The 24,088-nt window shown below is 37.5% G+C and overlaps 1 protein-coding gene across 1 annotated transcript; it reads right to left on the minus strand.

The window, feature by feature from the left end:
- Positions 1-217: 217 nt before the first annotated feature.
- On the minus strand, positions 218-22,987 carry LOC104564897 (transient receptor potential cation channel subfamily V member 6). The gene is made up of 15 exons (XM_088538370.1): positions 22,857-22,987; positions 14,854-14,951; positions 14,140-14,262; positions 12,634-12,774; positions 12,017-12,115; positions 11,613-11,788; positions 10,627-10,773; positions 6,143-6,355; positions 5,751-5,837; positions 4,906-4,982; positions 4,413-4,578; positions 4,046-4,112; positions 3,192-3,460; positions 2,034-2,140; positions 218-491 (listed from the first exon to the last, which is right to left on the minus strand). The coding sequence occupies exons 1-15, from the start codon at positions 22,985-22,987 to the stop codon at positions 218-220; spliced, it is 2,175 nt and encodes a 724-aa protein (XP_088394496.1).
- Positions 22,988-24,088: the final 1,101 nt, after the last annotated feature.

The following is a 24,088-nucleotide window of genomic DNA, read 5'->3' on the forward strand; positions in this document are numbered from 1 at the left end:
AAGTATCAGTGCAACAACTGAGATACCTGGAAGGTAGAAGAAAGAGGACTGGATTCATATATAATGGCATAGACGCCATCAACCATTCTTGATGCACCAAGCAGGGCTCTTCCAGGCTGGCAAATGTGTGTGGCATGCTGTACCATGCTTGAACATTTGGAGCAGACAACTGTTGTGGCAAAAGCAATCCAAGTTCTGGAGTAAGGAAGAAGGCTTCTTAGACGTCATAGACCTCTTCTTCCATGGCATGATTGACCTCCCCATGAAGTTGGTGGAAAGTATTCTGCCTCAGGATCTCCCAGCCACGGTGAGAACTAGTCCTAGATGTATTGCGTGACAGTGATAGAGCAGGTAGTTCTTTTTTGTACAGGATGTTCCTATCAACTTCTATCTTTTCCAAACTTTTGTCACAATTTTCCCTGTCCTGAACCTTAAATGCTTCTGTGTACCGCATCATCTTGTGTTTGTTAGGATCAACTCGGTCTTCTACTCTATAGGAGAATTACAAAAACATAAACTGAATGAATTAGGAACGTTCCAGTTTATCAACAATGATGATCAGCCTCAAGAAGCAATTGGGAGAGGACTGCCAGCAAACCCAGACATTCTAGAATCATCAACACAAGAACAGGAAAATGATTTTAAGAACGATCCTTTTAGTTTTCTTTCCTTAATACATGCTCTTATGCAAGTGGCCCTGCCTTCTCAGCTGTTATCACAGAGTAATCCCCTTGGCTTCATCCCTGTTATTGACTTCACTATCTTCACAGTTTCCTTGGTTTTAAATCCCTTTAAATACTTTCCTAGTCACAATTTGCCCTTTCCATTTTGCCAGCTGCCAAATATTAGTAGATAATAGAATCCACCCACTGGAGACCCAGTCCATTTGGCTCCATGTCCAGATCGATTTCCTTTTTCTGTGCATATATTTATTTTCATCTATTTCCTTTTTTGTTGTCTTTCTTTCTCTGCTGCTTCATGATTTTAAGCCTCAGGATACAACATCTTTCAGCAAGATTTGATTTATCTTCTCCACATCCACCATCCCATCTCTGCATTGCTCATATCTTACCTTGTGAAATACTGTCCCACACTAAATATAGTGAACCTACATGTGATTTGACAGAGCTAGAAGACATCACAACTCTCTATTCCTATCATCAAATTCAGAATCGGTGCTGGAAGTTGCACTTGCAGAGTTATATTCCACATCTCAGACTGAATGTGTTGCATTTTACTAAATTTTAAATCTACTTGTTTTGCCCAGAAAACTTGCAAGAACTTCTTTCAAAAAAAGAATTCAAGCCTCATTTCTCTACTAAAGCCTGCAAGAAGTCCTACTTCATAGAACAATCACTCCCCCTTAGAGTTTTATCAGCAAAATATGAAGCAGTGAGAAAAGTCATATTCCCAAACAAGACATTCTTTTCTCATCCTAACATAAATGTTGATGAAAATGAGAAATAGTGAGGAATCTCATGCTATCTAGCAGATTATTTGTTTATTGTTTCAGGAAAGTCTAGTGTAAGACTTACAACCTGATGCAGTCTTTGCATAGCATAGTAGAGTTACCTGTGTCACTGTTTTTGAATTATTTCAAGGCGATTTGCTGCTGACAGCCTTACTGATTGCTTTCAGCCTTAACCGTTCTGTGATTCTCTAATTCTGCCTCTGCCATTCCACAGATACAATGCATAGGTACATCCAACCAACTATATAGGTGTGAAGAAGCTTTGTGATACTCACTATAAGGAGATTGAAAGAAAAATTCAGGCCTTATAACCTATGTAGCTGCTGGGATCTGTCTCCTGGGACTACTAGATAAGAAAGCATTAACTGATTTGGCAAGGACCTGCTTTGGGAGGGGAACAGCGCTTGTCCACCATGAACATAAACCAGGCAGGGATCTGTGTTCTAGAAAGGATGCACACCAAACACTCCTTTCCTGGCCACTGAAATGACTCCTTGTTCACATCCATACACTGAATGATTCTTTTGAGAAACATTCATACACACATCAAAAGAGAAGTCACCTGAGATACCATCGGTCTCCTAGCCCATATTCCCGACCGCAGATTCCAGAGCGAGGCCAGAGACATCGTGGCAGTTTCCGCTCCAGCATAACAGTAGTAGCGACAACCTTTACAATAAAAAACAAGGGAGGAGTTCAGATGAATGTGAAAAAAAAACTCTCTTAAAAATTATTGGTTTTGCTAATACTGATAGATCCATAGGTACTGAGAGAAAATACCTTGTTTATTATGTGACAATTCATTATTTTGCTCCTAGCTGTACCACATCTTGAAGAAACAGTGGTACTCTTAAAACATTTTATACCTTATATATATATATATCCTTTTATACTTTGTGTTTAGGTGTTGTAATCAATTTCCAAGCTAGAGAAAGGACACCACTTACATCAATATCACAGTCTTGGCAAATCGAGAGTCTATTTACCATCATACAAAATTATTTTGTATTTCTATAGTCTAAAAAACTATTGTTTTTTCTCTCTCTCTCAAAAAAAAAAGTATTGGGAAGTGTATATCCTGCTGAGCAGCTAGATAACTAGTCTTGTTCAATCATGCAAAAAGCAGTGCAAGCTTTCTGATCAAGAGAGACAGACCTACTTCCTCTAGTGAATCTAAAGACACAATTGACCTGTTTGAAACAATTTCTCTGCATTTTTATTTCTTTTATTTCTTTGGAGTCAATCTCTGTAATTATTATTTAACTATCAATTACAGAGAAATGTGATGTGTAAGACAGGGTCAGCTTTAATTCTTTTTTCAAGAGATTCTCTGAGTCAAGAAACATACAGCTATGGAAACACAGAAAGGCTGGAGACATTTCTAGCTGCTATTTGAAATAAAACAGGTATACAGGTAAAACAAATTTATTTTGGAAGGCAGTTTTAGGTAGGAAAAGCTGCAGAGGAGCAGTCTTGCCATTTATACTATAAACTTATACAGTTTAGATGATTGTATAAGTCAAAAGGATTTGAGGTCAAATGCACAGAATTACAAGGACATAGCTTACTGCATTAGCCCATGTGAAAAGACCTGACAAGGGTTTTTAAGTATGTGCTGTAGTGCAGGGAGGGTGAAGCGAAAAAATGGCCAGACATTTCCCTTAGTCAACTTTTTCTTCTTTATTCAGAAAAAAAATCCATACCATGTAACCTAAGTTACCTGGGCTCTCCAGAGCTCATCCCGTTCATGGGCCACTCTCCAGTGTGTGTCTCCCATCATGGCAATAAGCAAGTTGAGCATAAGAAGGGTAGCAATGACGGCAAAGGCAAAGTATGCAACGCTGTACATAAAGGGCAGGTCCACATCATAGTTTGCAGGGCCATCAATGATAGTGAGGAACAACTCAAAGGTGGTGAACAAGGACATGGGATAGTTATAGAACTGGCCAAGGTTTTGAGGGTTCTCAGTCTGGAAAATGATGTAAAAAGCTAGAGGAGAACAATGAAGAAAAAAGGTAAAAATAGTTTAATGGTGTGAATCATGTTCCAAGAGCAGCAACTAAATCCTATTAGAGATGCTGACAACACAAGCCGGCCAGGGAAGGTACTGCACGACATATTTAGTGTAGTACTCAGTAACAAGACCAGATCCCAGACTATGGTCACTGGTCAGCATTATAAAACAACTCTTTTTTTGAGACTTGGGTTAGCTGTATGTGCTCAAAAGAAAACCAACAAAAAAGAAATCTTCTTCAAAGGTAGAATACGTTAAATGCCATTTTTCAAAGATAAGCATAATAAATGCAGTATCTTTTTAAGTCTTGACTTACATATATTGACAGTGCATTGCCCACATTTTTATTATCCTGGAAAGCGCAAGGATTAATAACCAAAGCTATCAGAACAGAAATCAATGCTGGGAAAGACACCATGCTGAGCAAAATAGAAATTATATATCATCACTCCTTTTACCAGCTGAGAGGACAACCTGAAAGTACACCAAACTCTGCACTTGATTCAAACAAGGAGAGTTCGCAGGGATAACATAACCCAGTTTTCCTTTTGTAGACTCACCTGATGCAAAGCCCAGTATTACCACAGCCATGAGCCAGCAGAAGCGCATAAGATCACCAAATATCATCTGTAAAGCAAAAACAGCACTGCTGTAAGGTCCAACTGTCCCACCAAGCCATCATGCAACCACATGTAAACCATTTTCCAGATTCTAAGGTCATAAGTGCGTGAAAGGAAGCTTTTGCATTTTATGGATGATTCCGTTTCTCTTACAAGAGAAAGAAAGTCCCAAACTCTTCATGCAGACAAGAACTTGAACCTTTGCCATTAATTCAAATCCTGAGACAGAAAGAGTATTCTCTGAATTCTCTCTATCTGGAAAGTGGTGTCAGGATGTGTGTAACAAGCCCATGTTTGTTTCTTATACCTTTTGGATCATGATGGTAAAGGGTCCCAGCATCTGGAAGCCTCGTGCAAAGTACATGACATTGCACCATCCTAACACCAGGGCAAAGGACATGGGCACCACCTCACCAGTCATGCTGGTGAGACGCATCACCATGGTTATCAGAATCATGCAAGCATATGTGATACTGCAAATGAAAAAGAGACAGTGAATAAAGTTCAGTAAAGGAATCTTACCCTACTTTTTCTTTTCTTTCTAAAAATTTCAAGAAAGGCACACAGAGACATCAGTCCCATAGGCAGAGGAGAGTTACTTGGGACTTATCAAGGTTAGGTGCTCAACTCTACCTGCCCACTTGTCCGGCTTTTTTCACACCATTTGAGTCAGTGAGGAAAAGAAATCAAGAAAAGGCATATTCAAAAAAAGAAAAGAGAAGGTGATTCATCTAGCAAAAGATAGCAAAGGGAATTATGAGAGACAGTGCATTTTTAGATTTAACAGATGATATACTTACATAATGATGTGGAAAGGACCTCCTAGAATGGTTTGTCCAAAGTATTTTGCTGCTCCAACTCTAAGGATATCTGGGATCTAAGAGAGAGACTCTATTTACTTTAGGACTCAGACAGAATTCATTACAATATTAATTATACTGGTAACCCCTAATAGTCGCATGGTCTTGGAGCAAGCCACATCTGCTTTGTTTGCTTGTTCACAGTTTTTGTATTATGTTACTTTGAAAACAAAGGGATTGCGTCTTTTTTGGCCACTGTGGATGGATACATGGGCAGAGCGCGAGCTGTTTACCAGTCCTGTGTTCTTTCACATCTCTTTGTCATTAGAGTTTTCCCTTTTAAAGAGTTCGATCTTATAGTCCATATTTTAATAAATATCAAGTATGTGTATGTGTGTTTTAATAGAAAGAGCTCCTGCTCATTTTGCAGAAGAGTTTGTAATAAAGTGGTAAAGTGAACACCTAGATAGGTCCATGTCAGAATTCTGAATGAGGGTCCTGTCATAGCTCCATATAGTTCCTGATCTCCAGCTAAAGATAAATTTTCGATAGTTCATACAGAGATCACAACTAAACACCCCTGAATAGATGTATACAGAAATTCTCTAAGAATCTATTGATTTGTAATGAGACCAGTTGGCATCTGGAATCTTTCAGGTTAACTGTCACAATCTCTATTTCATTTCAAAGATGATGTTGCCAGTGCCAGTTGCCATGGCATATATTTTGAAACACTAAGACTCAGAAGATAACCCCTATCAAGTCCCAAACACAAAGTAATATTTGTCCAGTAAGTCAAACCTGACGAATAAATTCAAGACTGTACAGGTCACTATTTCTCTTACCTCAAAAATCAAAATTACTACAGCACCTATGACTGTGACCAGTTCGCCCACCAGCCTCAGCTCATCCTCATATGTCAAATATGACTCCTAAAATAAAAAAAAAAAAAAAGAGAGAGAAAAAGAGTCAGAGGAAATGACCTCAGCAAGAAAGTCTGCTGTTAGTGTGAAAAATGTGCCAAGGACTGAAGAGGCTACAGAAACAAGCTCAGCCTGAGCACAGAGAACAGTAGAGAACAGTGTATACCCAGTGTTTCTCACTGACCAAGGCAGGGAGAGAAAAGTTGGACAGCCATAACTGGGAGCTGAAAAGTTTTCTGACTTTCCAGTTGAGTAGTTTAGATTAGAATTACCAAGTTCTGCACAGTGGGCTCTGAGTCCTACAGACACAGTACCTGCAGCATTTTCTGGATATAGATAGTATTGTCTCTACTGCTTGTTTTGTTGTCTGTTCGGGGTTTCAGTGGTCGGTAGACGCAGCACATAGTGAAGCAGACCATGTAGAGCACATAGAATAAAGCCAGGAAACAGAAATAAGGCCGTCCATACATATTCCACTTCAAGCTCACCAGTTCCTTCACAGGTGTTAGGTCTAAGATCTGTCGGGCCTGAAGAAGATAGAAAAAGAAATAAAAAAGCTATTTGCCATAAGAGAATTTGTCTATAAGCATCATTCATGCTGTTCCCTGGGACAACATCATAAAATTATTCTTGCCTATACTATTCAGCATTAAGTATCTGAATTTGTTATGCAAAAATGAGAATGCTCAGGTCAGTTTGGATTAGCTTAGGTTACCAGTAAAGAACATAAGGAAAAAGTAAGAAAGATACACGCTGCAAAAATGGCTTTTGAGTACAGGTAAGAAGCACAAGAGAAGCATGTTAGATATTGGAATAGGTTTATTTTCTCTGTAGGCCTGTATGCATATAAACATTCTAGCTGTGATTTAGGTACATTGATGCTAATCTATGAGGCTGCATTGCAGGAAAGAAAAGATATCTTTTAAAACAGCTTTTATGAATTGTCTCATTTTTACAGGGCTATATACAAAAAATATGACAGGTATATAGTAGGGGTTGACTTGCAGTGTCAGGAAGTTTATAAACCCTGTGAACTTTAGGGATTCCAGTATGTATAAAACTATTCCACTTCATGAATAATCTTTTACTGTAATTGGAATCCATTTTGGAGAATATTCTATGTTAAGCAAGCCAGCACAATGTACTTTATAGCTGACAGGTTCTCTGATCTGTGCAAAATATACACCATTATTAAAACAGAGTTGAAAATAAGATCATTTGAATTCTATTTCAGTTGCAGGACAAACCTGCTGAGCAACCTTATGGAATTTGCTTTCCTTTTTGAATTTGCTTTCCTTTTTTAAAATTTCTTTTAAAATTAAAAATCTGAAATTATACATCTAAATTAACACAGAGTTCAGCAGTTCTTCCTATCAAATTTAATAACAATTGTGGAAATTCTTCATTTCTTGGGAACATATAAAAAGGTCCCTTACATTATTAGCCCTCTTTGAAAAAATGGTTCTGATATTACCTCAGCTTAACAGGCAACTAAGAGATTTTGGAAAAATTTTCAGAGCAACTTATTTTCAATCTGAAGGCAGCATCTTAGTAGTATAGCTTGGATTTTCACCATCTCTGACAATTATAAAAAAAAACAGTATACCCAGCGAGCCGTACTGTGAGAAGATGAGTCTTCCTATAAATTATTTATATCAAATTTGAAGTTTTGGTCCTTCTCTTTAAGATATTAGTCCAGCTCAAGTGTATCTATCTAAACCACACACATTTCCAGGAATAAACAGAAGCTTCAGCAAGACTCTAGTGTGCTATGGAAAATAGCACTACTGCGTACATTAAGGTTGTGCTTCTGCCAAAGTGCATATATGCATAAGCACTTCAGATACATATGTGTATCTGAAGAAATACAAACAAACAAATAGGTTCATCAGAAAAGTTAAAACCGTAGTTTTAGAAGTGACAAAAAGGGTCATTAAAAAGTAAGATTAGTGGAGTTGTGAGTAATGGAGGGAAAAAATTCTCTCCCATCATATATTTCCTTTTTTAAAAGGAAATATATTATATCTTAATTGTCCTCATGGTTGATTGGGTTAATTTCCACATATGTCCATAAATGACAAAAAAAAAAAAAAAAAAAAAAAAAAGCCATGGAGATGTTTAGGAAACAATAATTCAACTTGTTTTTTTTTTGTGAATCTATCAATTTGGAGCTAGAATGATTCTGATGAAAACTCTAAGACATGGAAACATCAACACCATTCTGCTCTTTTTAATTGTGTTTCCTAGGGCAAGATGAAATTGTGGCTACATTGGTAAGGCATTATCATTCTTCACAGGAACAGTATGCAAAAATATTTTTTAAATAAAACATGTCACTGTAACAACATAAAGACCTGATATTTAGAGAACAGTTTTTCTGTTTTAAGGAAAAATCTAATCTGTATGGGTTTTGAGGAAGTACTGATCAATGTGATCTTATGTTTGGAGAGATAACTAATTACGCATGTATGCAAGTCATGTAAAAAATGTACATTTTGGCCTGGATTGTCCCTTGGAATTATAATATACAGGATTAAACTTAATGCAATTATTCTTAGTTTATTCTATGTTTAAAAAATACAGCTTCTGTTTCAAGACCAGAATTTCAGCATGTATGCTCAAAAGCTTGTTTGATTATTTACATTTCTATCTACTTGTGTAACAAAGGTCACTACTTCTTCCTACTTCTTGTCCTTCATATGTGTCCTTAGATCATCATTACTATAAACACAACAGTCACAGAACATTATGCAATTAATTGAGGTACCCAAATTAGTTATGTGGTTATCCTAAGTTTTCCTCTTTGCAAGTAATAGGGTCCTACAGATGATCATTCAGATCATCTGATCATCAGTCTGTCTGCAGTTCCCCACAAACAATATGTGAAACTAAGGGTATCTCTACCCTCAGTGTGCCTGTGGCCCTTTGTTTGGCTTCCCTGTGTGTGAATGCGGATCCCATTAATTTAAGTAGCATATGTAAATATTCAAGGTCCAGAAACAAGTTAGTCGCTGGCATGTTTATGGAGGATCAAAGATTGCTTTGTAGGTCAAGGATCTAAGTCTACTTAGTGGATGGAACCCGTTGGATTCAGCTACTTTAGAATTATCAGGGTTATTTCATTTGCAGGTCTTTACCTATAAAAAAGGGAAGAATTTATTTGGCTCTTTTAATAAAACATGTGTAAAGTTCACAAGAACAATAAGCTACTCTTCTGAGAATCTTGGCTAAAGTTGCCTGGTAAGCACCAAAATGTCAGTGAGGCCTTTTCTGTAAGAGGTCTTTTCTGTGATAGGAAGACAAACAGCTCCAATTCATTGAAGATTAGCCTGAGTTCTGATAACTTCTTGAGGAAAAAAGTTGCTGATAATAGCAACAACCGTTTCTTTGATAAGCATTTGAAATATTTTTGTTGTGTGTGTGAATACAGAATTAAGGATGACAGGATATTCCTATCAGTACAGAAATACAGGAGACTTTTGTATCAGATGCTTAGATGCTTTAAGATAAGAAAATTGTTATTTTTTCCTAAATGTAATTAATACTCAACTAAAGTTTGAAGGCTAAAATAAAGATGTGACATTTTAAGCTTCCATATTATTTTTGGAGTGACATTTAATTGAGTAATCTATAGCCTTCAGTCTCCTAGAAGACTGACCCTTAGAGCATAATTAGGACCCAGAGGATTCACTTCACACCTTGCATCTGAGTTTGACCCATACACTTAATTAAATTCTTCTAGATTTATTTCCTAGTGCACTGCTTAGAGGAAAATTGCAAGGATGAGTCAAAGCGGCACGAGGAGGTTACTTTAAATAAAAACTTACTGCTCCCTAGATGTTCTCCCTTCTTTCACTGTTATGCCCTGTTTCCCTTAAGTAGTCAATGACAGACTGAACACTTTATAAGGAATATGTATATTTCCACAAATGGGCATGACTAAGAGAACTATTGAATGGCTAAGAAATATTCAGAAGGATCAGAAGAAATTGAGAAGGAATGAATCTAGCTAGAGTAGGGTAGCCTTAGATGTTCACATTTCATTTTCAAAAGAGTGAAAATAAGTTTGGAAGCTTACTGGAGTCTTCGTGTAGCTTAGCTGCCTTTTGCATTTTTTGTGGAGTTAAGTAGTAAAGGGTCAGAAACTATGCCTTAGTACCTATCTGTTCTTGCATCATCTAAAGGGGATGAAAGGGGAGTCTGCTTCTGATTGGTGCCTAAAGACACTACTCTAGTTAAGCATGCAAAAAAACCGTAATTATTCTATTTTAACGGTGTTCTGGAAAATAAAGAAGTCGTCATATCTTACAGTATTTGGGGACTCCCTAGCCTTTGAAATTAGAAATCTTGGATTTGCATGAACTATGTGGTTTGGGAAAAGATAAAGGGACAATTTTGTTTCTTTCCTTCAGGACTATGTTTTAGCATTCTGGACTACTTCCAAGGTTGTTCTGTTGCTAGCTAGCTTATAATTTCTGAATGCACTGTCTGCCTCACAGAGATATCATGTTAATCAGCATCACAGCTATAGAAAGTTATTTACTAGAGATATGCAAAAACTACTTGTTATTTACATCTTTGAGCTAGCGAGAATGAATCTTTTCCTGAATCACTCAAAGCCATTTCCTGATGCTTTCTAATGTTAAGTTCCTTCAACCATCTGCAAACAGTATCTCTAGAATAGCTGTTAAACCATCAGATTCATCCATATCATAACAGGCTGCTACATTCCATGTATTTCCTCCAGCATGTGGCAAAGTCGATTTTCCACAAAGACCTCTGTCTATATCTGCAGTACCTCTCTCTTCTTGGTTGAGACAATGAGCTCAAGGAAGGACTGATCTTCAGCCCAGGAGTCAATCTCTGTGAGATCATAGAGCACAGTGGTAAAGGGGCCAAAGGACCAGAGATTGTACTTCCGCTTCTGCATGAGGTATTGAAACATCTGAAGAAAAATGAAAGCAGTTGAAGAGATCAGAAACTACCCAGTTTATAATCATTTTCATTGCAACACATTAATATTGTTAAAAATCCTTCTTTACAAAATATTTCCGTTGAACTTCTTTGTTATTGTTATAGTTCTCACAAATTTCAGGACCTGCTTCTCTACAATAATGATAAACAGTTCTTCTTCCTCTTACAAAAATCACACTGGATATGCTCAAAATGTATGATAATTTTAAAACCTTCTTAACATATCTGGACTTATCACTTTCAAACAAGGTAATTCACAGAACAATCTTTTTGAGGGGTGTATATGTGTTTTATTCAGGAGGTATTTCAGAAACACATTATCAAGAATACAGGCAGGAACTTTTACTCTGGAGGAGACCACTGATCCATACAGTTTTGTCCATACATCTTTTTCTGGCAGTAGACAACAGTAGTTCAATGGGACCTTAATCACCTGCAATTATACCTTACATCAAGTTAAGCGAAGTATGAGATTTTATATTAAAAAGAGTTCTAGATTATGCTTTTCTATGTGTCATATGTAGACATCTAGATCATAGAGACAACTTTTTAAATGTTGCTTGGCTGGACTTTTCTGTTTACGCCTATATACCACAAATGTTTCAAAAATAGGGTGAAAAGATACATTCTTTAGGCAATTGTTCCTCTCACTAGGATTAAGAAACTTCTTACACAACTATTCTGGTCTTTTACCCACTAACAGTGTGTTAAAACTCCCAGAATCTGGGTGAGATTACTTGAAGTTGTCCATTTCTGAATACCTTTCCCTATGCAATATCTTTCAGACAGCTGTGTCACACACAAACTCACCACAGTATTGCCCTCAACACCAGCCAGTTTGAATGGAGTAAGCCCCTCATTGTTCGGAATCAATTCAAGTGATCCTGATCCTTGCTTGCTTCTGTCATAGGAAAGTATCAGGCTGTACATATGGCAGGCAAATGTTTTGTTAGGTTGTAGGACCAGGATATGAAGAACAGTGTTACCTGTGGAGGAAGCAGTACAAAGAAAATATGTGAAATAGCCCAGCCTTGCAGAAGGAAAGTAATTATTGCTTAACAACACTAATAAGCTGCTACTTGACTGATGCTGTTAACAATGACTTCATCCAACAGTTGTTTGTAATGAGAGAAAAATATACATTTTCACAAATGATAGGAACCTGAAGTATCCAGCTTTGCTGTACGCAATTTGCTGGGCCCCATCACACATACCTAAATAATCCTGAGCTCTAATGTCAGCTCCATTTTCAATGAGCAACCTTACAATCTCCTCATTTCCCACACAGGCAGCAAATGATAAAACGTGCTCTCCTGCAAAGAAAGGGACAGGGGAAAAACAACATTAATGACCCAAGATTCATGAGAAGTTGGATCACTTAGTGGGAAAGCTCTCCATACTAGGAAGGAAAGGAAGAGTTACTCCAGGTAACCTGTAAAACTCCTGCCTCCACTGCTAGTCCTGCTTAGAAAGGAGGAAAATAACAAACCTATAACAACAGGAAAGACAAGGTGTCCTTATCAGGAGAATATCTTAGTAATGGATGACAAATGAGTTGCAGTATGCAGTAAATATTACAATTTTTATACAATATATAACTTCTGTATGCACACAAATATAAAAAACATGTTAGATTCTTATATATTTATATGTAATTGTACCTACATGCTTAGGTGGAGCAATATGGCCTGCTAAAAGGTGTGTGACTGAGGACCCTGGAGACGGGAGCCTCTGCTCATCAATTAGGTGGAGACAAAAACAATTCTCTTTCATTTTTCATCACTTCAATGATTCCCTCACATAGCAGCAAGAAGATAAAATAAGGCTGTACCGAAATAGAGGAGGTTCTGGGAGCTGCGCCTGAAGAATTGTCCAGTGGCTCGTGCCATGCAGGCATTGGCCCCTCTTTTGAGTAAAGCCTTCACGAGAGCAATGTTCTGGTTCACTGCCGCAATGTGGAGAGCTGTCTGCCCTGTAAGCACACAAACAAAATAAGGTACCTGGGCATTGAGATTTGGCTTTGATGTTATCCCTGCTTTGAGCAGAGTTCCAGAGGTTCATTTCTACTTCAATCTTTTTGCAAATCTGTTAAAAGGGATTTTACAATCTGCCAACAAAACCAACAGGATGACGTGTTCCATTAAGAACTTAATGGGATGTGAAGATAAGATCAAGACATGGCCAAAGCAGGCCTGGAATATTGGAATATTGGAATTTTTTTAAACCCATGGAGTATTGGAGTATTGGAATTCTTTTAAACCCATAATTAATATTTTAGTGGTTTCAACAATCTATCTAGTATTGCTGTGTAACAGACAATAGGCAATAATATTGCTGTATAATTCTGTTTCTTATAAACAGAAAAAGGAAACATCTTCTCTTCAGAAGAAAGAAAAAGAAATATGGACACATCTGTTTTTAATCTCCAGTCTTTGTACACCAAAGAACCGAATTTTCATTTCTAAGAGGAAATCAGATAGGTAGCTGTCACAAAAGACTAGACTAGATGTGCCTACAGCTGAAGCTAAAACACTGTAGATATCCTCACCATTCCTCTATACCCAAAAGACCAGCAGGGATTAGGGTTTGTGAGTTACTCATTTGCACATTTCTTGCATATCATGTGTTTGATTGATGATTTGATTTAAATACAATCCCACCTTTCCACAAAGGGTCAGGAGCCACTTACATGTTGTTTTGCAATGCAGCTGTTGGTTTAGCAATATATTGAACAAGGAACAGTATAAACCATTTTCCTAAATTTGAGGCAATGTCCTACACATTTCCTAAGTGTGTAGGCAATGCTTTTTCCCTCCTCCTGCAGAGAACCCTAACCATTTCCCTACACTGAGGTACTGAGCGGAATGCTCAAGTTTCTGTATTCATCAATAAGGGGGTTTCTCCACAGTTTGGCTGAAGAGCAGGACAAAGGGAGGGGAGACTGAGTGGAGCCATGAGCCCAGAAGGACAAAAAGAGCCATCTGCAAGGAGATGGGGCCTTTACAAAGGAGGGAAACAGGGCAATTGCCCCACATTCTTCATCAAGGGGGACAAAGGAGTTGGTGAGCTCAGGTGAGAACAGATGGCGGGAGGCCGGAGTTCGGTGTAGGCGGGCCGGGAAGGCTGTAACTTCTGAGTACCTTGGCCAATGGGGAAAAGGAGAGGGCGTCCCTCGGTCGGGAAATTAGGATAAAAGGGGGGCTGCGTCCCCCAGCAATTGGAGAGACCCCACAGGGATATGCCCGGTGGACTCTCCCTTTATTCGAATAAAGTTTTAGGACTCCTCTGTCTCCTTTTGGACATTCAGTTCTTGACAGCGAGATTTTCCGCACAGTACCTTCGTAAAGCTCTGATGTCATCCTTTCATTGACGAGCTCTGGAGCAGCCTCCATCAAAGCCACTGCAGCCTCCACATTATCATACAAGGCAGCTACATGAAGAGCTGTCTCCCCCACTGCACCTAGAGAGTAAGAGAAGCATGTGAGTCATCTAGACATTCAGCTACATGGGACAAAAGCAGATATGGATTTATCGATGTGGAGAATTATGGAAGTGCTAAGTTCTCCCTTGAGCATTGTAGGGTGCTGCCTCATTATATGACATGCTAGCAGCATAGCCTTGTCCTTCATCCTCTCAAAACCTGGAAGCTGAACAGAGACTTCAGGTGTTTGTGAAAAGAAGGATGTTTTTTAAATGACAGGACACCCTGCCAGGCACACCTTAGCCATCTCCTTCAGGAAATGTCTTCACTCAATCCTTCTAGAAAAGAGGCTTGGTCAAGCTGTAAACCAACCATATCATCTCTGATCTTCACAACTCACTTAGCAGTTGACCACGTCTCTGAGCTAGAAATCTCACTTTGTTGCAAAATGGAGACTATTACATTTTTCTTCAATCCGTTTTAGAAACTTGTCTCAGCTGCCGACATATAGTTAGGTAATTTGATACTGCTAATGTAAATGTTGTGGCACAAACAATGCTACTCTGACTTTGCAGGAGGTTCTTCTCTTCCCTCAAAAGTAATTTGTAACAAAAAAAATCATCAAGTAACCTCTTTGATAGATATCACATGTTCCATCAGTGAGAAGTTTTGTAATAGCTTGGAGGTTGTTCTCCTTGGCAGCCTGGAGTAGTGGGGATTCCCAGATCCTACAACAAAAGAAATAGTGTCTGTTAAAGAACACAAGTCAATCACAAGATGCCTCTCTGCAGAACTAGAATGAACAGTACTCAAGCCAGTAAGGATCTTCAGAAAGGATTTTCACCTGAAAGGTAGGCAATACATACCTACTACTTGGGGGTAATGCATACCTAATATTTTTAGGCTTAAAAAAAAAAAAAAAAATCGTTCAATCGCTCTTGCCTTACCGGCACATAACCATGTGGTGGCAGCAGAGGGAAAGAAAGCAAAAAGGAATAACCAAATTGATTCTTGTTCACACAGCCCACAGTTTGAGGCATGGAAGATAACAAACGACCAGTCATTTGAGATTTCTTTTGCCAGAAGACTAGTTATCTCATGAGCAAAAAAAAAAAAAATCAGTAGGCTTTTATGGAACACAATAAAAAACGATTGCCATTTGAATTACTCACAGAATGGATAGAACAGAAAAAAAAATACAAACAAGAATTCACCCTGTATCTCAACATAATGTCCTATGGTATAATTAAGAAATGAGATGTGAAATGTAATGATGCTGATAGAACTGAGGAAGTTGATGTGAACTGAAAAACATGCCATTCTGGGAAAAAGCATGCCAAACACAAATACTAGACCAGTGAAACATTTATAGGTAAAGAAAGCCTTTGAATCCTCCACCAGACTTTTGCTTATTTCAGTAGATCCTTCAGAGTCAAATAAGAATTTACCAGTACTTCACTACAGCAAAGTTTTTTAATGTGGACAATATCCTGGACAAGTGCAAAGCTGATCACAGGAGTGGAAAATCTACTCTTGTAATTTAGTGTGGTCCTTGCAATATTGGATGCTTCTAAATTTCCTGTTCAGACATGAAAATATCCGTAAGTTACTAGCCTTCAATCCTTGATGTAAAAATGACAGAACATCAATCTTATAAATTGAAAAGCCCACTGGCCAGTCCAAAATAAATTTTTAAAATCTAAATATTTTAGGATTTTTTTTCTAAGTGCCTGTTTAACCAGTTTTGAATGGTGTCGGCAAGGCTCCCTTCACCCAGCTATGTTCCTGTAAAAGCTGATCACCTGTGCACCAAGTACAGTCAATATATCTGATCCAGTCAGTGATGGATAGGATAGGTATTTCCTGAAGGCTGAGCAATGTGAGCCCTCAGCCATGCTTGCCTCACATGCAGAGTAACAACTTTTATTTGCACTCTCTTTTACATTCCACCACTTATGTCATGACCTCTGCTCTCTATCTGTCCATGCTAGTCTAGGGTAGCAGGCTGAGATGGACTGATGGTCTCAGATTTTGCAACAATATCTAATTAAACAAAGGCACACATACAACAAAAAACAACAACAATAAAACAGGTTCACATAGTTTATCTGAAAGCTAAGGAGCTGTTCAGTCTCTTTTCAAAAGATACATAGGACTGGGGCAACTGGTTTTCTTCCTCAGAAGAAACTCATTAACCTAGACCTGAGAACTCATTAACCTAGACCAGGCTTAGACTTTCAAAATATAAAGAATAAGCTGCCCCTATAGGCCATGAGGAAAATTTTACTAACTTTGCATCTAGCCTTTCATCTGGCCATGTCACCCCAAAATATGGGGATGAGAAACAGAAAGCTTTCTAGCCTTGACATTCTTGTAGAAAGGGATCAAGGACTGTCAACATGAGTACAGCTTTATATATTGGTTTTGGTCTTTTCTGTGGTGCAAGGAAGAGTTAATTTTGTGAGAGATGAACCTGCTTCAGTTTGGGGGGAAAAAAGGATCCAGTTTTCCAGGATAATTAAGAAAACCTTGAGACCAAACAGATAGTTTTCTGGATAATGAATGAGAGAGGCATTTTCAGAGGAAAAAAGTGTTCTTATATGGAGAACCTGAACAACTGATCCCTTCTCATAAATGAGCCAAACTATCATACAAAATATTTTATAGATAAGATCTTATTTAATGATTTATTGTTATTACTTCCTGAATGAAACAAAATATTTATTTTGAATCCAATTTTTACTGTGCTAGTTACCCTGCACACCTGCTTGATCATTGAGCATTCAAACACACTTTGCTAATGGCCAAAATTGGGGCAGCCCAAAATCACAGAAAGATGGACTAATTATTACTATATTACAAGTCACAATATTATTACTTTTCTTATTTTACCATATTTTCAGAGGAATCTTTTCATTTTAAAAAAATGGGGTTTTTTGAGTGGATTTTCTGTTTGTTATTTTCTTACAAATAAAAATGTCTAAGTAGCTCAAGTTCAAAAGTTAAAGCTTTAAGGGAAAAAATCCCCCCCAAAATGTAGGAAATAGTCTACATCTGGGTTTTCAGGATGAAATAGCAAGAGGATCATCATTCCAAATGAGGTAGATTCAGCTTTAGTTTGGAGGCAAATTTTTTACCTCTACTTTCTGAGAGTTTAGATTTGTAATTATTATTAAATACCTAACACAACTCAGGTCAAGCTGTAATGTGTGAAATGGACTAAGTCTAAGGAAAACAGTAGAACAATGATAAAGGTGCTATGAACAAAGAGAACATCAGTCTTGTTTTCTCTACCTGAAAAGGATACTTTCCTTTCACCAAAGTTGAACAACTGCTAGTGTCAGGTTACACAAAAAAAGCACACAGGACATTTACATTCGTCAAAACTATAAACTTGGAGATAGAGTCAATGATTGTTTCTTGTGTTGTCATAGATTTATTCCTTATATTATAGTAGTATTTAGTTGCAAAATTTTAGGAATACAGCTTTTTCTTGTCTTAAATTATTATTTTATTAGCAACACTTTACAAACATGAAGAAAATAAGTTATTTTATGCAGAATTGTCTTTGGATTTAATCCACTGAAATATGTGCAAGTTCTGAACAGCTTTATAGGAGCAGGATATTGAATCTGGGTCATAAAGCAAAACAAAGAGAAATTAGAAGTATACAGATGAATAGAAATCAGTTGATCAAATGCAAAGTGAAAGGCACAGGTATTTTATTTAATATAATAAAAGTATAACTGAAGGGAATATTTATCATTTCACGAAAGGAACACTTAGTGTCACCAAGAGCACCCCATTTTCCAAGTGACTAGAAACTAGACAAGAAAAATGGTAAAGAACAGAATATACCTACAAAAATTCAGAATGTAAAGAACACCATCCTGATCAAATCAGGGAATCATTCTGTCATATTTTGTCTGTGTCCTTCAGACTCATCAGGCTCTTGACCTTCTTCTTTACCTTACCTATGTTCATTGCTTTCATCAATACTTACAAGCTGACTGGATGAGAACACTGCTACTAGGATCAGACAGATTGGGAGAAAATAGAGAGGCATTTGGAGCAAAAATGTAAGATTCAATATAAACGAAGAAAGTTTATCATTTCTGTCTCTGTTTTGGTTGAGGAAGATTGTGTTTTTGGAGAATATTTCTGGAGAGGCAGGAAGTGGGAAGGAGGTTGGGTTTGAATAGTATAAACAATACAACAATTGTTATGTTGATGCTTTACTGGGTATGTCTTTATCCCACAGATGACCTCAAGGAGGAGGAAGGATTAGGCAAGAGACAACGTAGGAGGACACAAACACAATACCTTTCTCACAAAATTCTCCAAAGCCCTTGTAAACAACTAATTAAATTATAAGCATCTTAAGAGGTAGGCACCTAATATCTATTACACTCAACTTCCAGAAATTTAGGCCCAAATTTTCAAACCTGTCTACTCAGTGCATTGTTCTCCAACTGAGCTCACAGATTCAGAGAGGCCAGGACAAACAACAAGCTGGTAAATAACCCAGAAATGTTGATAAATGTCACAGCATAAAGGCTCCAATGCCTCAGAAATTCATGTCTTACATATTTATATGCAATCATATATGTTTTTACCATCTCTTATTTTTATGGCTCCTAATTGGGAAAACATTCTACTCTTATTTAAAATATATCATTAGAATTACCAAAAAATTAATACATTATTGCAATGTGATGAGTATGTAAGTATTAAGTACTGGATGTACCTTCACTAATGTCACCTTCACAAAAATCCAAATTACATTACCTGAATCTTGAATCTTCGCACTGGATTACAATTTGAAATATTTAAAAGCTCTGGATATTTAATCAATTTTCTTCTTTACCCATCAAACACAGCATGAATTCTACATGTTACAACTCTAGTTCCTGTGTGTCAAAACAGCCACAACATAAAAACTATAACTTTAGATTCTTACAAAAACTTTCTGCATTTCATGCCTAGTTTCCATAAACTACCTTTAGTCACTGGATGAAGAGAGAAGATTTCAGAGAATGATTCAGTACAGGGACCTACTTAGGCACTTGGAGAAAACAATTCAGCACAGCTAAACTGTCTTCTATATCATTTCCTGCATCAACTATGTAATCAAGGCACAATAAGCTCATAATGTATCCACCTAAGTTGTGTGTGTAGCAATCAGTGCAGTACTGGTATCTTTTATAGGATGAGTTTAATGTAAACACAGTTATATAGAAAAATAGTACTTCTGATGGGCAACAAGAAACGTGATAGTATCCACATGGAACTATGTCTAAGTTCTCCTACTGAGTTAGGTATGCTAGTTAGCTGTCTTGAAGCTCTCAGTGATTCTGGAACCTGTATTACTATCATCCAGTTTACTTAATAGATGACTCAATGATAGGCTCAGGAAGTTGTGATTTGTTTTTCAGTAGAGATGAGCACAAGTCAGCAACACCTGAAAATCCATTGTGAAACAAAGAGATAGAATGTAGGTCAGGTTCTGACTGAGGGAGTAATGTGAAATAACTTTAAAGATAAGGGATTTCATAAGCACCCTCTGCCGGTGATACATATTTTTCTGCATTTACAGCTTCTTAGGCACTTCTTAACTCCATAAGGCTCCATAAGACTTAGTTATAAAAGTAGGAATTTGAATTTATAGGGGTATTTTTAATGAAGCAACTATGCCAAATATGTGAGCTTTTTAGACACCTAACAATCTGAAGACTTCTCTTCTCTCTGCTCATCTGAGATGAAAAGGAACATTTCTTACTCCTCCTGCCTTCCCTTCTACTGCTTGAGTCATTCCCTAGCTTGAATATTCCTACTGCCAGTAGGAATAATCTGACATCTGTTGGAATCATTCCCTATCTTCATGGCAATGTCCATTACAGAAGACCTAAGGCAATTCTTTCAAAGTGGCATATAAATTAAGCAGCAGCATTTTATTTTATTTCTTTTTCTATTGCAGTACTCAGAATATTCATTCCTCAGCACTTCTTGTGAAATCATCAAAGGAATTTCAATTCTCCCTTTCTTGTGCCAGTCTGCTCGTGTTTGCAAACCTTCAGGAGAGCAGGAGAGTGCTCAGAGAAAGCTAAAGAGCCAGGAGGAGGAGCAATGCCAAAGAATGTGCTATGAACGAAGAGTACAATGTGAAAAGGAGACAGATTAGGATAACAGGAGCTTGGAGAAGGAGCAATGTCAACAAATTTCTTCAGCACCAACAGCAAGAACCAATAACTTAACTAAGAACTCTTCTGAACCTGTGTGAAAGGCAACACTAAACAGAGCTTCTCCTATGATGATGGGCTTTATTGGTTCTTTCCACCAGGAAAAAAGATCCAGACTATACACCTGCTGTTGTAGGATACTAAAAACACTGAATTTTAGCAGCCATCTGATATTTCTGTAGTCTTAATTTTCATAGTGAAACAGTGCTCACCTACCTTATGTATCTCTAGAGAGTATATATGAACACCAAATGCAGAAATAAATTGAAAATAAATAAAATTACTTTGTGTAGTCAGGTAGACAAGCAACTGAGATTTTTATCACCTTTGATGTTTTAACCATCCATCACACTGAGTAGCAGAAAGCTTGCTCATTCACCTCCATTAAGGCAGTCTTCTAGCAAGATCACATAAAAATCTGCATCTGACAGCACCACAGAAATAATCTCATGCTAATACTGCATCAACTGTTTATTTTTCCTGTATTGGTTATTTAATTATTCAATGAGTTTTTTATAAAACTAATTTGTCCTCACGACAAATAAACTCACCCTAGGACAAAAAATCCAGCCCTTGTCAATAGGGCTCTTCATGCAGATTCATGCTAGGTTGTCTTCTGCATCTAATTGGTTTTTTCTAATAATTATTTTTTGTTTGTTTTTCTTTTTCTTTTTTTCAGAGAATAAGTTCTATGTTTAATTCTTCATGAGAAAAATTATAACCAAGCTTAAGAAAGCAAATGGCTTAGTAAACCTACAGACCGAAATCACATCTTAGGCAACAGAGCTATATGTGTGCGTGTTTTTGTGTTGTGGTGTTGTGGGAAAAAATGTGAGCTCCAGATAAGTCTCACATCTGAAATTAAGTTTTGTTGTTGTTGTTGTTTTGTTTTGTTTTTTAATATTAGGCTTAAAACATTTTTCAGTTAGGGCCTACCAGCATAAGAAAAAAAAGACCAGAAATGTTATTAGTAATACCTTTGACTTTCTCATGCATTCAGCCACAATTTCCAACAGGCTGATCTTTGCAACTTGACTACTGAGAAACATTGTTACTGATACATATTCGAAATGATAGAGCTGGCATCTTTGTGTCGCTTTCATCTTCGAGAGCAAAAGAACCAATTTATGTTGGTTCCCTATTACGTTGGTTGGTCTAGAAGCTCAAAGTTCCTCATGTCGATAACTCATAAGCAGTTCAGTGCAATAGGATTAGACTGAGTTATTTTGGTTGCATCATGTTTGTTTTTATGGTCAGAAAAGTCCTATGAATACAAGAAAGTCTAATCCTGTCTGTGAGACCAAAGAACTACACAAAACCCCAAGAGAATAACAGCAGTGATGTTGAAGGATGTTGAAGAGGGATACAAAGTTTTTGTTAACACACGTTTGCAAAGAGCTGCAAATTATGCAAATTGTTCCAACCATCTCTAATGGATAATTTCTGGGAGAAAAGATTTCTGTATTTCTATAATTAATTAATATGTGCAAAAGGGCTTTGATATTTCTGTTGAAATGTACAAGTTAAATTATTGTTAATAAATAATTAATTCTCACGACATCCCAGGAAAATCAAGTGATGCCACTAATTTCTAAGCAATAACAAACAAAATATTCACAGACCCATAGCACAAGACATATAAAGAAAGGATGAGGATGCTGGGTTCAGTCTGCTGAAGAGGAGGTTTGGGGCAATCAAATAGCAGCCTGAAACCAGGTGAAGGGGATTGACAAAGAAGAAAGGGCCAAACACTTGCTAATAGTAGACAATAAAAAAGGGGCAATAGCAGAAAATGGTGTCTTGGGAGGTTCACTCTGGAAGTAGGAAAAAAATACATCTTTTTCACCACGAGGTTACTACAGCACTGGAAAACACACTCAGAGAGGTGGTGGCATCTCTGTTTTTGGAGGCTTTCAAGAGCCAAGCAAATAAAGCCAAGCGATCTCTCTCTCTCTCTCCCTCCTCTCTCTTTCTCTCACTCTCTCCCCCCTCCTCCTCTCCCAAAGTAAGGGCAAGCTTCAGAGAGCAAAATTCCCCAATAAACCATCATTTCAGCCATAGCTCAATAGAGCATAAATAAGTCACGTTCACTCTTAGTGATGAAAGTACCTTAATTCATTAGCTTTACAAATCAAAGCCAGAAAGACAGAGCATACATTTAGAATTTGTGATGGAAATGCTATACTCAGTGTGATTCAATTGAGACCTATTAAGCCCAGCTATTGAAGAAAATAAGACTGGAACTCAAAACATTCCAACTTGAAAAAGAAAATCTTAGAAAGAAAAGTGCACTCAAGGTGTTTAAAGCTTATCTGCAGGTAGGAAAGCCTGAAGAAAAAGAGAGAGAAGCAGCAGGAAGAAAGAGAAAGACAAGAAACCTGAAGTGCACTGTACCTTTTCTGCTGGAGGAGGTAGATTTCATCCAGATGTTTATTGCAGGATTTTTTGCCTTGCAACATCTGACTCAGTCCATTCCAGATCCGGAAATAGAAGGACTTTCTATCCCCAAATAAAGGCACCCCCATTACAAGTCCCTTTTTCTGTCTTGCCCAGCTGCTGAAAAGCCAGCAATCCTCACTTTGACAAAAATCAGGAAAGGCTCACTACAAGGCAGCACTGCTCTTCTTTCACAGGAGACTGTCCTTCAGATGCATCAGCTGATCAAAGTACACGTAAAAACACAAAATAAAATCATTTCTGCCTAGCAGACCATGCTTCTAGCCTCATCAACAGATACTTAGTTTCCAAAATAGCCCAACCCAAAGGTGTGTCTGATTTAGAAATAGTTCACCAACAACCTTCCCCTCACAAAGACCCTATAGAGCACTGAGGATGTCTGTACAGAACTAATATCCTAGGCTTCTAGTATTTCTGTTCTGTTTCGAAAGTATAAAATTTAAAAGTAATCTTCCCTCTCTCTGAAACGCCACGCATAAGCACAATAAAGCTTGCAACAGGCAGATGAACAAGCCAAGTGAAACACCTTTTACCTAAATGAACCTGTGGGAACGTGCCCTAAAAGACACTGTGCTCTGGGAAGGCGGTAGAGAGGAGGACACACCTCCTGTCCCAACTCTCTGCAAATCCTATTAAAGACACAGTCGTTTGAGTCCCCACCTTCTCTGCTCCACACAAACAAAATGCATTCACTTTAGAAGCTGAAGGAAAAACTACATATTTTGAAATTTGAAAAGATGCATATTTTGAACTTTTCCTTTACTTCCTGCATCCTCTTAATGTTTCTTCATATTACTACTTCAGAAAAGCATATTTAGGAAAGGAATTTTTTTATAGTATTTATTTAACTAAACTTTTTTTTTTTTTTTTGGTATTTAAAAAAAAGCATCAGCCAGCTCCTGGGGGTGCCTCTGAAGAAGCAGAAAATATTTCAAAACAGACATTTTGCAGACATAGAAGAAAATTTGGGAGGAAGGAAACTGCCTAGTCTAGTATTTTTTTTTTCTCTGAAATAACTGTCCTAATATTCTTGTAGGTTGAATCAGCAGAAATTTTCCCTCATCCTTAATAGTGCTGTAGTGGAACAAGGTTTTGCTTGAGTTCAGGATGACTGGAGCTAGGAGGAATCAGTAGGTAAGAGAAGAAAATATGCAAAACAGTAAGATAGC

Source organism: Tinamus guttatus, unplaced genomic scaffold (genome assembly GCF_059628265.1).
Source record: "Tinamus guttatus ecotype Peru unplaced genomic scaffold, ASM5962826v1 Tinamus_guttatus_pri_ptg001052l, whole genome shotgun sequence".
NCBI classification, from domain to species: Eukaryota; Metazoa; Chordata; class Aves; order Tinamiformes; family Tinamidae; genus Tinamus; species Tinamus guttatus.

Coding starts and splice junctions, on each gene's coding strand:
- LOC104564897 (XM_088538370.1), bottom strand. CDS start 22,987: ATGGGGGTGCCTTTATTTGGGGATAGAAAGTCCTTCTATTTCCGGATC. Junction 14,263..14,853: donor ATGTGATATCTATCAAAGAG/GTTACTTGATGA, acceptor CTTACTCTCTAG/GTGCAGTGGGGGAGACAGCT. Junction 12,775..14,139: donor GACATCAGAGCTTTACGAAG/GTACTGTGCGGA, acceptor GTGTGCTTACAG/GGCAGACAGCTCTCCACATT.